Source organism: Siphateles boraxobius, unplaced genomic scaffold (assembly GCF_051911475.1).
Source record: "Siphateles boraxobius isolate OS27281-9 unplaced genomic scaffold, OSU_SipBor_1 1, whole genome shotgun sequence".
In the NCBI taxonomy this organism is placed as follows: Eukaryota; Metazoa; Chordata; class Actinopteri; order Cypriniformes; family Leuciscidae; genus Siphateles; species Siphateles boraxobius.
This window is the reverse complement of record NW_027508699.1, coordinates 3,879,434-3,897,096: the sequence shown is the minus strand read 5'-3', so window position 1 is coordinate 3,897,096 and position 17,663 is coordinate 3,879,434. Positions and strand designations below refer to the sequence as shown.

At 38.5% G+C, this 17,663-nt stretch overlaps 1 protein-coding gene across 1 annotated transcript in view; it reads left to right on the top strand.

Moving 5' to 3' along the window:
* The window catches only part of phlpp1 (PH domain and leucine rich repeat protein phosphatase 1), a 55,210-nt gene that overhangs the window by 24,082 nt on the left and 13,465 nt on the right, over positions 1-17,663 (top strand). The window contains exons 4-9 of the mRNA XM_077242062.1: positions 6,769-6,917; positions 7,851-7,997; positions 10,129-10,356; positions 12,324-12,526; positions 13,642-13,702; positions 13,823-13,918. Coding sequence (XP_077098177.1) covers positions 6,769-6,917; positions 7,851-7,997; positions 10,129-10,356; positions 12,324-12,526; positions 13,642-13,702; positions 13,823-13,918 — 884 coding nt within the window. The remainder of the gene's footprint in view (positions 1-6,768; positions 6,918-7,850; positions 7,998-10,128; positions 10,357-12,323; positions 12,527-13,641; positions 13,703-13,822; positions 13,919-17,663) is intronic.

Below are 17,663 nucleotides of genomic sequence, written 5' to 3'. Positions count from 1 at the left end.
TTCAACCTTGTAGAAATAATACGACCTGACACACTAAAGCTGATCCAAACTCTAATGAGCTGCCTCACTTGCCAATATCTTCATGCAAGCAAGCAAGTGGTATAGTGATGGGATTAGACTTTTATACAGACCATGATCCTGAATCTTTCTATCGTTGGTATATGTCCAAAAACCATGGAACTAATGTGGTGCCTTTCGTTGTTTTTTTTTATTTCAGAATCAGTGACTTCAGGGCTATGGGTTTGAATGCTTTTGGTCTGTGAAAAATTCAAACAACAAAAATGTGTAATAAGGTTCATATATAATAATAATAATAATGTATAGGTTGACAGAGAGTCTCATCAGAGTCTCAAAAATTGTGCTCCTTTTTTGGTGTAGACTTGCAGTAAATTTACGGTGAGATTTAGTGATACGCCAAAATTTCATCCACTGAAAATATTTAATCCAATAAAAACAACAAATTTTCCGAAACAGTGACGTTTGATTAGCGTATGATTTTTTTTCCCCCAAGATATTTTAGAAGTTATATTTACAGTGATCAACGCTTCCAAAACATGTTGTAAATAGACATCTTTGACGCTCTTCTTTGAGCGCTTACACAGATTCGCTATATATATATTAGGGATCCGCTGATAGACTCCTGTTTTCAAACACTCCCGCGTGTATCTGTGTAAGCGCTCGATGAAGAGCGTCAAAGATGTCTATTTACAACATGTTTTGGAAGCGTTGATCACTGTAACCAATAACAGACATACAGCGGGTGAAATAAGTATTGAACATGTCACCATTTTTCTCAGTAAATATATTTCCAAAGGTGCTATTGACATGAAAGGTTTACCAGATGTTGGTAACAACCCAAGTAATCCATACATACAAAGAAACCAAAACAAATACGTTCAGAAATTAGGTTATGTGTAATAATGTGAAATGACACAGGGAAAAAGTATTGAACACATGAAGAAAGGGAGGTTCAAAAAGGCATGGAAAGCCAAGACAACAGCTGAAAACTATCAGTAATTAAAAAGCAATCCAGCCCCCTGTCAGTGATAATTAATATCAGCTGGTTCAGTCCCAACTGATGGCCTACAAAAAGGTAACATTGCCAAGGTGTCACACAAGACACATCTCATGATGGGTAAAAGCAAAGAGCTGTCTCAAGACCTTCACAACCTAATTGTTGCAAAACATAATGATGGCATTGGTTATAGGCTCATTTCTAAGCTTCTGAATGTTCCAGTGAGCACTGTTGGGGCCATTATACGGAAGTGGAAGGACAATCACTTCACCATAAATTTATCTCGACCACGTGCTCCTCGCAAGATTTCTGACAGAGGAGTGAAAAGAATAATCAGAAGAGTTATCCAAGAGCCAAGGACCACTTGTGGAGAGCTTCAAAAAAAACTGCAATTAGCAGGTACTGTTTTCTCAAAGAAAACTGTAAGGTAATGCACTCCACCGCCGTGGCCTGTATGCACGCTCACCACGCAAGACTCCATTGCTGAAAAAAGAGCATGTTGTAGGGCTGGATGATTAATCGAAAAATAATCGAAACCGAAATTCAGAGCCTATAACCAACGTAATTTTACCATGTCGGTTATTTCGTTTTTTTAATCCTATTAATATTTCCGCCCACTGTGTGTTAATGTACTTTCCCCTTAAAACATATTACCGCGTGTGTAGTCATGTAACTCCGCCCCGTCCAGTCTGCGACATTGAAGCAACATGAGCCACTTTCACACAGCGCGTTGATCCCAGGAAATTGCCAGAACAAACACCTTCTGTGTGAACGCAAACACGACCCGGGATTGATGCCAGGTTGGGGACATAGTAACATTGCCGTGTTCAGTCCCGGAACGCGCGCTGTGTGAACAAAAGCCATAATCAATGCCGTGTCGTAATGATGGCGCTAAGCCGGATCGTGGGCCACCGTGAAATGGTTCGTAATGCGCTAGTTTATGATCGAAAAAAATGCACAAGCGTGGTTTCTCGAGAGAAATCACAGCTCATAAGCAAACTATAGACGCCGCTGGGACATGTCACGTGTCTTTGCGGGTTGTGTGTGTCTGTGTGAACGCACTCTCTTGATTCCGGAAAATCACTGGCAGTGTGAATGAACCAAAGTCAAACGAACCCGGGTCAAATCCCGGGCCACTTTATCCGTGTATTTTCCGGAATCTCTGTGTGAAAGCGAACTCAAACACTGAGTCAACTCAGCAACAGGAGCCGCTTGTACCAAAGAAACACGCGAAAAAAGAGAGAGACTGACAAACGCCCAGCAACAAGTGCCTCCACTCCACAAAGCAGGTTTCGATAACACAAGCATTTACAAATGCTACACAATATGAAAAGGATTAGTTTTTCTTAGTTTTATACAAGTTATATTTTACTTTTAAGATGGCAGTATTTACAATAATTTATTTTGTTTACAAAAATAACTATTTTCTACATTTTTAGGAAACGTTCTTTTTACATTAAAACTGAATCGCTTTTTTATAAGACGTTTTTATTTCAAGCATTGTATGCTTTGTTTGATTCAATTGTTTGAAATATTTGTTAAGTAATCATTAAAAGCTATCTGTGTGTTTCCTTATTTTAGAATCACAAAGATAGGATTATGCATTCTTTCATTAAAAAAAATAACCGTGAACATATTTACAGTATAAGCCTTGCCAGTGACACATGAGAATTTTTTTTTTTAAATAATCGTTCAATAATCGTAATCGAGGTAACTTGTTCGATTAATCGCAATATGATTTTAGCCAAAATCGTCCAGCCCTATGTTGGAGTTTGTTTAAAGTTTGCTGCACAACACTGGGAAAAGCCAGTTGAATACTGGGAGAATATAGTGTGGTCCGATGAGAGCAAAATTGAACTGTTTGGATGCCATAATACACACCATGTTTGGAGGAGAAATGGCACTGCACATCACCCTAAAAACACCATACCAACAGTGAAGTTTGGAGGTGGGAACATCATGGTGTGGGGCTGCTTTTCAGCAAATGGTACTGGCCAACTTCACATAATTGAAGGAAGGACGAATGGGCAAATTTCCCGAGACATTCTTGACAAAAATCTGCTGCCATCTACCAGGATGATGAAGATGAAACGAGGGTGGACATTTCAGAAAGACAATGATCCCAAACACACAGCCAAGGAAACTCTCAATTGGTTTCAAAGAAAGAAAATAAAGCTGCTAGAATGGCCCAGCCAATCACTTAAATCCCATTGAAAATCTATGGAAAGAACTGAAGATCAAGATTCATAGAAGAGGCCCACGTAACCTTCAAGATTTGAAGACTGTTTGAGTGGAAGAATGGGCCAAAATCACACCAGAGCAATGCATGTGACTAGTTTCTCCATACAGGAGGCGTCATGAAGCTGTCACTACTAACAAAGGCTTTAGTACAAAGTATTAAATGAATATCAATTTATGGTGTTCAATACTTTTTCCCTGTGTCGTTTCACATTATTACACACAACTTAATTTCTGAACTTGTTTGTTTTGGTTTCTTTGTATGTATGGATCACATGGCTTGTTACCAACATCTGGTGAAAATGTCATGTCAATAGCAACTTTGGAAATAGATTTACTGAGAAAAATGGTGACGTGTTCAATACTTACTTCACCCGCTGTATATGTTGAGCGCGTCCAGACTTTGGACTTAAACGTGTCTGTTGGGGCATCTATTATTTTACTCACACTGCTGTTCACCATCCCTTTAAAAAACTCCTTTTCTTAGGCTACTCAGTAAGGCACTTACTAAACGCATATGGTTTCCATGCCAGAACTCCAAGACGTACACCACTACTGATCCAAAAGCACAAGAAAAGTCGGCTCCAATTTGCTCAAAATCATATAAATAAGCCACAGCAGTTTTGGGATTCTGTTCTGTGGAGCGATGAAATGCACACTCCGTCTACAGTTCAGCATGGTGGTGTATCTGTGATGCTCTGCGGCTGCTTTACATCCTCTGGCACGGTAAACTGCAGTGTGTGGAAAGCAAGATGGATTCATTGAAGTATCAGGAAATCCTAGGAGAAAACACCATGCCGTCAGTGAGGAAGCTGAAGCTTGGACGTCATTGACCCTCCAACAGGACAGTGATCCCAAGCATACCTCAAATTGCACCAAGGCTCGGTTGTAGAAGAAGTCCTGGAAGGTTCTACAGTGGCCGTCAGAGTCTCCTGACTTGAGACCCCATAGAAAATCTCTGGTGAGATTTGAAGAAGGTATAGCAGCACGCAAACCCAAGAATATTACTGAGCTGGAGGCCGTTACTCACGAGGAATAGGCCAAGATTCCTCAGAAACTGGTGTCTGGTTATACATCTCGTTTGCAGAAGCTCGTAACAGCAAAAGCGTGTTCTACTAAGAACTAAAGATGCTTGCCATGAAGGGGTTGAATAATTTTGAGAATGCAGAAGTCATTAAAAGTTGAATTTTGAGTTGAATTTGGTAAAACCACTTGAAACATTTGTTGTGTTGAGCTATTTCAATTACTTTTGTTTGATTTGTTCATTGCAAATAGCTGAAGAAACAGCTGTAAATTTCGCCAATAAATCTGATTTGCAATGGGGGTTGAATAATTTCGATTACAACTGTGTGTATATATATATAAATGCGCTTTATTTTTTTACATGTGTGTAGGTTATGTGCGTTTCAGAGTGGCTTCGAGCGTTCACAGTAAATGCTGCTTCAGCGTCTCAGACTCCCTCTCTGCATATGCTTTGAGTTTGGGTTGCAAATAACGGTCATCTGGGAACGCAATGTACACCATTTTATCAGATTTGTAACGTAAAACATTTCAAAGTAGAAGTTCAGATGTTTTGATTTCATATTCCTGTTCAAGAAATTACAGTGGTTGTAGCATTTCTTTTGTAAAGAAGTGGTCAAATATTAAAGATTAAATGAACATTTGAGTTAAATGTTGTTTGGCCAATAATATTAAATATTAAAGGATTTGATCATGTTGTATAATTAACAACAACAATCACAAAGCTGTTGACACCTTCTGCAGGCATTTGTTATAATACATAATGTACATAAGAATATAGTTTACATTATATATTTGGTGTTTCTGTTAAAAATCTTGGAGGGACTGAGCTATAATCCATTAATGTAATGGGCTGCATTCTGTTAACAGTGTGAACGGGGAATGTAGTGAGACCCGAACACAACTGAAGCAAAGCACAGAATGAATCAAAAGAACCTTGTGATCCGTTCTCAACTCTGTGTGTACTTGAAGACTGAACGATTGAAATATCAGGGCTCATTTACTCACACAGACTACATTAAGCTTGGCAACACAACCCTCTTTTTAAGCTTTCAAGCGTTATCAGCAGATGTATGTCTGATGTTTGTTAAACATTTATGTTGTGACCCATGTGACTCGGTTCTCACAGTACGGTGAACTTTACCCAGTCTAATTTTTCTTGCCGTTAACATTTATCTACTGATGTGCGTTGGTTTCAGCCCTGAACATACTGTAAAGGGCTCATGAGATATAAACTGGTTGGATCTGGCAGAAGTGCACTCGTTCCCCTGCTGTAAATCAGCGTGTGTTTTTCTGCTCGTGGACTTCAGACCTCTGTGCTTCTGTAGCACGTTTACACACACCTTCTCACCTCTTTACATGGTTGAAACGCAGTTGTTCGGATACTCTGGAGCTCCTCATTGTTCTGGTTTAAGTTATATTTGCCCTGAAAATGACACCTCATCATTCCATCACAGAAAGAGTGTGAAAAGCCCTAGTTGGGAGTCCTACTTTAGCATACTTTACTACGAACGAACCATCCTAAACAAACGCAAGTAGGGCAAGCCTGCCCAGCCTATTTTACTGTGCCGTTCCCTGAGACAACCTTGTGCCGTGAGAGCCGTCCTGCCCACCGGGACCCTCAGATTAGAAAAACCTCACAAGAGGTTTCAGGCTGCTGTGTTAATGTGATCGTGTCATGTTATGAGCGACTTGTGCTGTGTTATTAATGAATGCTGGTTCACGAAGACATGATAGTTTGTTGTCGAGGAGAGTGTGCGATCTACTTTACTAAGTGACCATGTTCGCCTGCTGGACCAGAAAACCACTGTTATTTTAGTATCATTGAGATGTTATATGCTACCCGGCCAAAAAAAAAAGTCGCTGGATTTAAATATGCAAATGCTTAAGAATCTATGACTGTATCATTATTACAGTGATTATTGTGTTTATAGCATGTTATATGTTTGGCAACAGTGTGTAGCTTTTCATTTCTTAAACAACCATGTATGAAAAAACATCATGGCCATATTCCAGGATGACAATGTCCAGATTCGTCAGGCTCAAAAAGTGAGAGAATGGTTGTGAGGAGCATAAATAATCATTTTCACACATGAATCGGCTCCTCTGAGTCCAGATCTTAAATTCATTGAAAGTCTTCGGGATGTGCTGGAGGAGACTTTACAGAGTGCTGGACTCTTGTGTTGACAACACAAGATCTGGACCAAACATTGATGCACCTCTTGATGGAAATAAGTGTTGTGATGTTATTTCCATCAAGAGGTGCATTCATTTTTTAAATTGGGGCTGAAATTATCTATAGTTATATTTTATTTTATTTCAGTTAACGTTTATTTTATTTCAAGCAACAATTTTTTTTTTATTAACTAGTTTCGGTTAACTATAATAACCCTGCAGAAACAGCTGGGGAAGAAAATCCCACAGATGCACAATTCCTTGTTGACCCCATACCTCGATGAATGACCTGTGTGTGTGTGTGTGTGTGTGTCTGTCAGATGGTGTCTCAGAGGATCAGTTCGGTGGATCTGTCTTGCTGTAGTCTAGAGAAACTGCCGCCCAACCTGCTGTTCAGTCAGGACCTGACGCATCTCAACCTCAAACACAACTTTCTGCCTGCGGACCAGACGCTGCTGCAGCTCCAGAGGTCAGTGTGTGTTTAACCGAGCAGGTCCGCTACCCCCGCTTCACATTGTTCACATTTTAATTTGAAGATTGATCAATCGAAAGTTTGGTGAATTCCAGCATTTTTAATAATAAATTTGTATTAAATCAGAAAACAGAACATTTCTAAAAAACCATACATTTCACATGCTATTATTATTGTTACAATTTTAATGTATTGTTAAATTTGTATAAATTCAATCGATTGGACATTTTTTGGATTATTAAAATTAAGTAGTACAGTAGAATCCAGAACCATTTAAAATCCAGAAAACGCGCAATTTGGGAAATAAAACTGAATGCACAGCCCTAGGTGTTTGGACAAGAGTGTCAACATTGACATTTTAATGCAGACATTTAGACAGAAATACAGTGCAATTCATATAAAATGAAAAGTACAGAAAGTAATTGTTTAAAGTGAAGTAAATGAATACATATCGAGGATAATAATCAAATTACTTGCCGTCTCACTTGGAAATGGGAAATGCATCCCGTCTGACCAGAAGCGGAGATAAAACTTGCGTTGCCATCCGTGTTTAACTGTACGGTTCTAGCCAGTATTTTGTAAATGATGAGATTCTGTATGATTGGGCCAGGACGATATTTGGTCATTTTAGGATTTACGGACTTTCATATAACTGTCAGTATCAGTATATCTATCAACAGCTTTGTCAAATGTGAACATGAACATTTTCTGTTTGGATTTTTTCTTTTTTTTTCTTCTTTTTTTTATGTAATACTGATGAAATGAGGTCAAAATCAAGAACTGGAACTATCCACTTTATAATACATGCTAAAACTAAAACATGATTTTATGAAGTAAGCTGAAGTGTCATGGTTCCTCTATCAGATCTACAGACACTGTGTGAGGTTAATAGTTGCTTAATATCTCCAAATTTCCTCTCTTCTCCTGCAGATTTTCCCGTTTGCGGAGTCTCAATCTCTCTAATAACCAGCTGGGAAGTTTCCCGCTGCACATCTGCTCCATTAGCACGCTGACGGAGGTCAACCTCAGCTGCAACCACCTGACCTCCATCCATCCTGACGTGGGCAAAATGACCAAGTGAGTGCGTCCGCCACAGATGCGTTTGAAGGGGAAGCGTGTAGTTTCTGCGGAATTACAAAAATAAAGCACATTTTCAAACGACCTTGCAAACGCCCCTCAACAAACATCACAAACTCAGCTCTTACGGCTGCTGAAGGCTTGTCTCAACTGGCTACTTTCACTAAAAGGTCCAGCATGTTAGGAATACTTTTAGCTGTGTTGCTGTGAGTCATGGGTAAGCAATTGAGTAGACTCTGTCTAGAGCGAACGCAAGCATCATAGAAACTCATACATTTGTCTTTCTGAATGGGTGGATGATGATGCTGTATGGTACTGAAGCGTCTATCGTAGCATCGCAACACCCTGTTCGCTTTGACATGTTTATGATTTATTCTCTCAAGGTCTAAATTTTGGCTTGCACTTTTTTCCCCATGTTACGCGTCAGCACACTTTTCTGGTCTTATTGTGACTGTTTCATCAGTACAGTTTAGTCTTAACAAAATGTCAAATATATGTAATAACTTGCTACTTGTATTACTGTTATGAACAATAATATTAAGTCTAAGGATCGCAGTCCAGTGAAAATACATTATTTTACGTGGACTGTTTTGCTTACCAAGGAAAAATGTCACAATAATCTTTATTTTATTTGTTTTTTATTATTATTTTATTTAGATTTTTTTTAATGAAAACAAATCATATTGTACAAACAAGAGTATATATAGCCAACTATGTCAGGGGTATATAGAAAGAAGAAAAAACACACAAAACATTAAACATCTTAAACAGTTTTTGTTTGCTTTGTTTTTTTTTTTCAAATTGCTTTTGAGTTTTTACTTTTAGATATTGCTCCTAAATTAATTTTATTGTCAGTTTTACAATGTTCAAACAGAAGTTTTTATTAAACTACTCAAACTTATGAATATAATGCAGACTAAATATTAATAATTAAGAATGCCCTTCCTTCACTAACTTCTCTCCGTCTCGATGTACGTCATTGCTTACTTTGCACCAGTTGCCCACTACATGATCACTTGGAATCCGCAATGGAGCTGATTTAATATTTATAGTTTTTTTTTTCCCTTATGAATTTGTTTTATGCACCATTCTGTAGGCCAGAATGTATGCTTGGGCTGTTAAAATAGTTAATATAAACAAATATTAATTATGAATACATTAATTTATTTATATAAAATATTAAAAATAATACAATCACAACAGTTACAAACAAATAAAAATATAATACAATTAACTATAATTGTGAAAAAAAAATACAGTCAGCTTGGTATTAAACGTATTAAACGTGATTAAATGTCAAAATAACTCCAATATCATACAGTTGTGTGGGGTGGGGCTAAATTAAGTTGGCCTGCTGTGACGTCACAATCATGGCGCATTGTGGTCTATGGCAGATCCATAGACCACAATGCACCATGATTGAGTAGACTCATTGTACATGTTGAGTAGACTCGTTCCCTCGGCCAAAATCAAGGGATCGATGGTCCGTCCAAATAAGCTTCCCTCCTCCACAAAGTTGAACACGCATCAAAAAAGCGTTGGGGATTCCCCGAGGGAAAGTGCTTAGGGAAGTTTGCAAGTGTATATAAACACAGCCAAACTTACAGTAGATATGTGAAGTGGAGTCAGGCAGTCATGTGACACTCACTGCACTGCACACTCGTGCTCAAGTGTCAAGTTTCCAGAGTTTTACTGAGGCAACAATAAAAGATGACCTCCTTGCAGAAAAGGCTCCTTGCTTTGCATAGTAATACCCAGCTAACAGGAAACGTTAGCTCACGTTCTCTCAAAGTTATGAACAAACTCTCGTCCAGTAGCATTAATAGAATGCTTGTTCAAGGTTATCTGGTTATTAATAATGCTCTCAAAATATTAGCAATAAAATGTATGCACCGTCTAGTCCTGAAGCGCTTTAGTTGGATGTTCATTTTTTAAATGTTACTACTTGATTCAGAAGGTTCAGAAAACATTAAAATCTCATAATGTATGCAAAGTGAGAACATGGAATGTTTCCTTAACCAAGAATTTTTTATTTTTTTTTAAACATTCATGAGGCGAATGTTATAAAACGTTCTTCAAAAAGTATTTTTGTGTGCTGCGTAGTTGTGGAGCTCATGTCTGTCTCTGTCAGTCTGCAGACGTTTGTTCTGGACGGGAACCTGCTGTGTGCTCTCCCCGTGGAGCTGGGCTTCCTGCAGAGGCTGGCCTACCTGGGCCTGTCCTTCAATGAGTTCACACAGGTGCCGTCGGTGCTGGAGCGGCTGCCCGCCGTCGAGAGACTCTGCATGGCTGGAAATAAAGTGCCGGTGCTGACGCTACAGGCCTTCCGTCTGCTGACGCTCAAACATGTCGACCTCCGGTGAGCACAAGCACACTATACTACACACTAGCAGAGGATGAGTAGCCTACACTTCACACTGAACCGTGGGGAAATCACTGCCTCAAGCCTATTAAATGTGTTAATTGAATTTAATGTGTAATAATTCAAATGTTCCTTCAAGTTTTGGAGTTCACTTTTTGGCCAATACTCGTCTGGTGGATCATGTGGCTGTGAAATCTACAGTGAACTGAAGTCATATTATTAGTAGTAGTAATTGTAGTTTGATTTAGAGATTCAAACGTTGTTTCTTTTCTTACTTTACTCTGTGAGAATGCATCAGAGATACAGTATATTGGTAACACAACTGTAATTTGTGAACATTATCTAACAAGGAACAATAATTCTTCAGCATTTAATATGCTTAATGTTAATTTCAACATTTAGGCTACTAAGGGACAGTTCATCCCAAAAATGAAAACGTTTTTCCAAACCTATATGAGTTTCTTTGTTCTGTTGAACACAAAAGATGATGTTGGTAGCCAGATAGATGATGGTAGCCATTGACTTTTTTTCCTACTATGGAATTTGATTTGTGCCGTCAACTGTCTGGTTACCAACATCTTCTTTTGTGTTCAACAGAGCAAAGAACCTCATACAAGTTTGGAACAACTTGAGGGAGAGAGCATTTTCAATTTTTGGGTGAACTATCCCTTGTATGCTCTATGAATTAACATAAAGAAAAACAAGGGGCAACTACATATTGTAATCACAAGCTTGAATACACTACAACACTTTTACCCAGATTTTTTGCCCTGATATGCAGTCTGGATGAGTCAATGCTGGTCAGAAACAATCTGCATATATTTGGCAGTCAAAGTTGACAGATTTTATAGAAAATCACGTAGTGTATGATGAGCACAGATACTCTATTTTTAGGTTCAGACTGATTCCTTTCAGTCGAATGAAGTCAAACATGTTTGATATGTTGAGCCCATTTTAGAAAAACAACACGTTGTTTTCATTTTTCGTTGGTCTCCTGGCAACAAGGCCCATTTTTCTGAGTGAGCTTGTTTTGAAAGTCTACTAATGTGTGATTCTCAGTCTAATAGTGTGTGATGCCCAGTTGTAAATTAACCTGCATTAACAAAAATCATTAAATGCTGAAAAAAAATCATTGCTATTTTAACTTCATGTTAGGTAATGGATTATCTAATGTCAACCATGTAAAGCCTGACATATGAATTAATAGTCAGAAAAAAATATTTTTTATAAGTAGGTTATTGAAATAGGAAACAAAAAGGTTTGCATAGGAGCTTTTGTTGAGGATAATATTTGCTGCACCAGGCTCTTATGGCTCATATAGTTTGATATAGTGAGAATATGGAGCTCATACTTGAGGGGGAGAAAAACACCTCAATTATATTTACAGCAAAAATATGCTATTTAAATGAATGAATCAACACTATAACAGACAGCAGTCTTCACTCTATATCTGCCAATTATGTCTTAATAAGATTATATTTAATGCTTGGTTTTATGATCAAAGCTCTGTAGTTTTAAAACATATAATGCAATACAATGATGAATGAGAGATGAAAAAATAAACCTTTCTCAGAAGGCTGATGGAACATATTTGAACATACTTCATATTTTAACATACTTAACATATTTCACTTTTTTTTAAAAATTATGTACAGATAATCAAGTAAAGCTAAGTTGCGTCAGTCCAGTCAATATTAATCTTAAAATATTACTAACAATATAAAAGTTCTTACATTCACTTTATGAAAATCACTAAAGGTTTTACAGCAAAAAGACACGTGAACCACAAGCTAAAAGTGGACAATTTAACAGTTATTCTAAAATGCCTTTTAAATGCTAAAACAGTATGAACTATCAATCAGACGACAGAAAGCATATAGTAGATTGTGTACCCTACATATATGTCAGCTCAATTTTAATCATGTTGATCATGATTGCATATTTGAATTTTTCCGTCTCCTCAGTCTGAACCAGATCTCCAGAGTGGTGCCGGACGAGCCGGAGTTTCTGCGCCACGTGACGCAGCTGGACGTGCGCGATAACCGTCTGTCTGAGCTGGACGTGTCCGTGTTCCCGCGGCTGGAGGTCCTGCATTGTCAGAGGAACCGCCTCGCTCGCCTGCGTCTGCGTGGCTCCGCGCTCAAGGCTCTCTACGCCTCCAACAACGGTAGCGCACACACCATTTTACCTCACATTAAAAGGATGGTTCACCCAAAAATGAAAATTAGCCCATGATTTACTCACCCTGAAGTCATCCTGGGTGTATATGACATTCTTCTTTCAGACGAATACAATCAGAGTTATATTAAAAAATGTCCTGTCTCTTCCAAGCTTTATAATGGGAGTGAATTGCTGTTTCTGTTTTTAGGTGCATAAAAGTTCATCCGTGCGTCCATCATGAACGAACTCATGAACGATGAGAAAAATATCCACATTTAAATCTTTATAAAGTAAAATAACTAGCTTCCGGCCAAATGAACATACGTATTCTACTTAAGTCTAAGCGCATCTTATTCGAGTAATGCGACGCACTACTGATATTTACACTATGCCATTACGCATTACGCTACTTCTGACGTCACAAGTTGAGTTAGTGTCACTTTAGGTGTAAATAGACTGCGTTTGACCAGAAGCTAGAATTTTACTTTGTAACGTGTAAAATATTAATATTTTTCTTACACAAACACATCGCTTCGCTTCAGAATGCCCTTATTAACCCCCCAGAGCTGTGTGGAGCACTTTTATAATGGACAGATGTACTTTTATCATGGACAGATGAACTTTTATCATGGATAGATGCACTTTTATTATGGATAGATGCACTTTTATCATGGATAGATGCACTTTTATTATGAATAGATGCACTTTGTCGTAGATAGATGTACTTTTATCATGGATAGATGCATTTTTATCATGGATAGATGCACTTTTATGATGGATAGATGCACTTTTATTATTAGATAGATGCACTTTTATTATTAGATAGATACACTTTTATTATTAGATAGATGCACTTTTATCATGGATGGATGCACTTTTATGGACCTCAAAACAGAAACAGCAATTCACTGCCATTATAAAGCTCGGAAGAGCCAGGACATTTTTTTTTATATAACTCAGATTGTATTCGTCTGAAAGAAGAATTTTATATACACCTACCTGTAGGCTAGGATGACTTCAGGGTGAGTAAATCATGGGTTAATTTTCATTTTTGTGTGAACCATCCCTTTAACACACAACATCCATTCGCTCGCTTGATGCCTTACGACATCTGTTCCACAGAGCTGCAAGAGTTAGACGTGAGTCCTGTGGCCTCTAACCTCACGTACGTGGACATCTCCAGGTGGGTTTGATCTCTCTCATTTCTATTCTTGTTACTATCTGATCACTGTGGTCAAAGCCACATCGTGACGTGAAGTTTCCTTTGCGTGTGTCATCAGCTGTTGTGTTCGCTCTCTTATAGGAACTGTATGACGTCTCTGCCCGATTGGTTGAGTGACAGCAGGAAACTGGAGGTTCTAGACGTCAGTCACAACAACATCGCTGAACTTCCTCCGTGGTGAGTGTCTGAGTGAAACTGCAGTGGTTTTTGTGTTCAGCCACATTTCAGTCACTCATGGACTCCTGATGATTTACATAGTCATTGCCATAGCAACAGATTTACATTTTGCAAACACTAACATTGATGCCAATAGTTAATGAAAATTTAACAACTGGGAAAGGAAAGAATAATGCCATTCAGAGTCGGCATAATTTTAATCAAAATGTAGGGCCCTATGATTTCTGCAAAGCAGAAAATGCTGGGTAGGACAGGGTATTGTGTTCTATATTTTTTAGGCACCAACCCAATTGCCTCGATACCATAGAGTATCAAAAAACGTCTTGTTGTTTGATACCAAATTTCGATGACTAAGGGCTTAATCTCGTCAACGTCAGTGAGCCAATGAGTGGCGAGGCATCATGGAAAAACACTAGTTTACGCGGTTGCCCACAGAGACGTGGCTCACACGTGAGGCTGTAGTGGGTAAGCGTCCCAAACCCCATAGATGTAAAAGAAGTAGATAAGATCAAAAGTGTGGCTATATTTCACCAGGCTCGATGCCAACAGCGCAAAATTTTTGCGACAAGATAATTGCTGCCAAGACCGGCAACATGACAAATCTGATGAAGCACTTAACAGCGCACAGAATAAACTTACGAGCAAAAAGTTGCTCCGTCTTCGACTGCAAGAAGAACTGGAGCGCGTCACAAATGAACCGAAACTCAGCGTATAGGATACTTGCCTCACAGACATGAGAAATAGGCCTAAAGACAGCTTGAAATGTCTATTTTAAACGAACCAATTCGAAAACAAATACTCTCCGATTATTTAATCCAAATGAAAGGTGCATTTCTCTCTATAGGCGCAAGCGTGTGCATTTACTACACTGTGGATGATGACGAGTCACAATCGTCATCATCTTTGCCACCAACACTGACTCAGAAAACACTAGATTATTAAAAAACAGTTAAAATGTCTCCTTGCTATTTTTTCCTGACACATTCATAAACATTATGGTACTTTTGCCAGTGCTTTGCGGCAAGCTTTATGGGTGCACTTGTGCGTGAGTTATATATTGCGCCTCCCAGTGGCCTTTATGAGTCATTGAGTGTGGAAAAAAACTGAAAAAATAAGATCAACATTTTTTAAGGTAATATGTAATGTAATCTTGTTGAAAAAAGTATCGTTCAGGAACCGGTCCAGCCCTAATGCTGAGAATTGTGGAATCCAGTCATAAACATTCAGTTTACTGTGTAATACGCAATGAGAATATTAAAGCTCAAAAAGGCTGCTATTGGAAAATGAAGTCTGTCTATGAAGTACATGTCTCATTTTCGTTATTGTTCAGCTGAAGTTAGTTCAGTGTTGATTCAGTTACGTTGTCAAGATTATAAATTATTAAATCAGTTCATTTCATCTATAAAGCAATTCTGGAAACAATGATGTCATCGTTCAGTTCAGTTCTCATACAGCCGTGTCAGTGCAGTCAGATCAATAATATCGTTGAATATTAAGTGTCCCCAACTAAGCAAGCCAGAGGAAACAGTGGCACGGAACCCAAACTCCATCAGTGACAGAATGGAGGAAAAAACCTTGGGAGAAACCAGGCTCAGTCGGGGGGCAGTTCTCCTCTGGCCAACGAACAAACACGGTGTGATTATGATTCAGGCAGGATCACAAGTCAGAATTCAGATAGGGATCAGTAGTGTTACAAACCTGGCTCTAGGGAAGCAACATAAAGGACACAAAGACTGAAGTCTGCCAATCAAAAATAAAGTTTATTGATTTATAAAAGAAAAAAGGGGCTGTAGAGATAACACTGCTACTGCAGTGCTGGCTGCAAGACCAGATAGAGAGAGAGAATGAGCATGTGTCCTGGATTTAAAATGGCCCCCATCAGGTGATACCAATTAACCGGCTGATTGCAGGTGAGCTACCAGGTAACTGCAACAAAACACAGGTCAGAACACTCCCACGTAACAGGAAGTATTCAAATATTCATCCAGTTCCTTTTGCTTGAAGATCGAATCATCACGCCGGTATGGAGCCAAAGCTGGCCATAGGGTCTGTGTGGAGGACCTGTCTGGTTCTTGTGGTCTTTGCTGAGGATCTGTGCCGATGACTGTCGTGGCGACCATGCCTTCACAGAGGATTGTCTAGTAGACACGGTCTCTGCTGACATTAAGGGCTGCGTTTTGGTCGTGTCTTGGTGCAGGTCCACCATCTGATCAGGATATGGACCGGATCCAGCTGACTACGGTAACCTCGGGATAAGGACGAGACAGACAGACTAATATTAATGTGGATGCCATTTTTCTTACAATGTAACAAGTACATTGGGTTTTATAGGAAGTGTTCCTGGTTCCGGTTGACCTAATTTATGCAGCCTAACAATCATTTAACTGATTTGAATAATATAAATTGATAACATTAAGAAGCGGATCTATAACTTCTGGAAGTATTTATTTCAGTAGCTTAGTCAGTATAGGGTCTAACATACATTTTGTTGATTTTGATGATTTAACAAGTTTAGACAATTCACCCTCTCGTTTAGCAACGAATGAATGGAATTTTTCCTCTGGGAGACTACAATGCACTGCCTGATGTGATACTGTAGTAGTATTGGTTGCATGGTTATAATTTTCTCTCTAATATTATCAATCTTGGAAGAAAAGAAATTTGTAAAGTTATTACTGCTGTGCTGTTAGGAAATGTCGGAAGTTGAAGCTTTATTTCCCGTTAATCTAGCCACTGTATCAAATAAAACCTAGGGTTGTGTTTGTTCTCTTCTAAGAGAGTTGAAAAGTAAGCAGATCTAGCAGTATTTAAGGCCTTTCTGTACACAATCACATTTTCCTTCCACAAAATGCGAAATACCTCTAGTTTTGTTTTCTTTAAGCTACGCTCCATTTTCCAGGCTGCTCTCTTTAGGGCCTGAAAATGCTCGTTGTACCACGGCGTCAAACTATTTTTTAAGCACAAAGGAGCAACCTGGAGTTCTTCTAAGCTATCTGGTATGCCAAAGAGTAGAAACTTATCAGGAAGATTATTTATAAAGCAATCTTTAGTGGTATAAGTGATAGGTCTAACATATTTGTAACGGGGAGTTTGTTTTGCAGCCTTGGCTAAATGAATTTTACATGAGACAAGATAATGATCTGAGATGTCATCGCTCTGCTGCAGAATTTCAACTCCATCAACATCGATTCCATGTGACAATATTAGATATGAAGTATGATTACAACAATGAGTGGGTCCTGACACGTGATGCCTACGCAATATTCGAGTTTAACTCTAATAGAGTTTAGAATGTCTTTAAATGCCAATCCCAATGCAGCTTTTTCGTTATCTACATGTATATTAAAATCACCAACAATTATCAATTATCAACTTTATCTGCAGCCAGTACTAACTCTGATAGAAAATCAGCAAATTCTTTGATAAAGTCTGTATGGTGCCCTGGTGGCCTGTATACAGTAGTCAGCACAAATCTCAAATGTTATTTGTCATTTGCACAAGATAGTGTTACATTAAGCACCAACACTTCAAAAAAATTATATTTGAAACTAGACTTCTTAGTAATTCTGAAAATATTACTATAAATTAAAGCAACACCTCCACCTTTGCCTTTCAGACGAGGTTCATGTTTATAACCGTAATCTTGGGGGGTGGACTCTTTAAAGTAATGTAATCGTTTGGTTTTAGACAGGTTTCTGTCAAACACAGCACATCTACGTTATAGTCTGTAATCATATCATTTAAG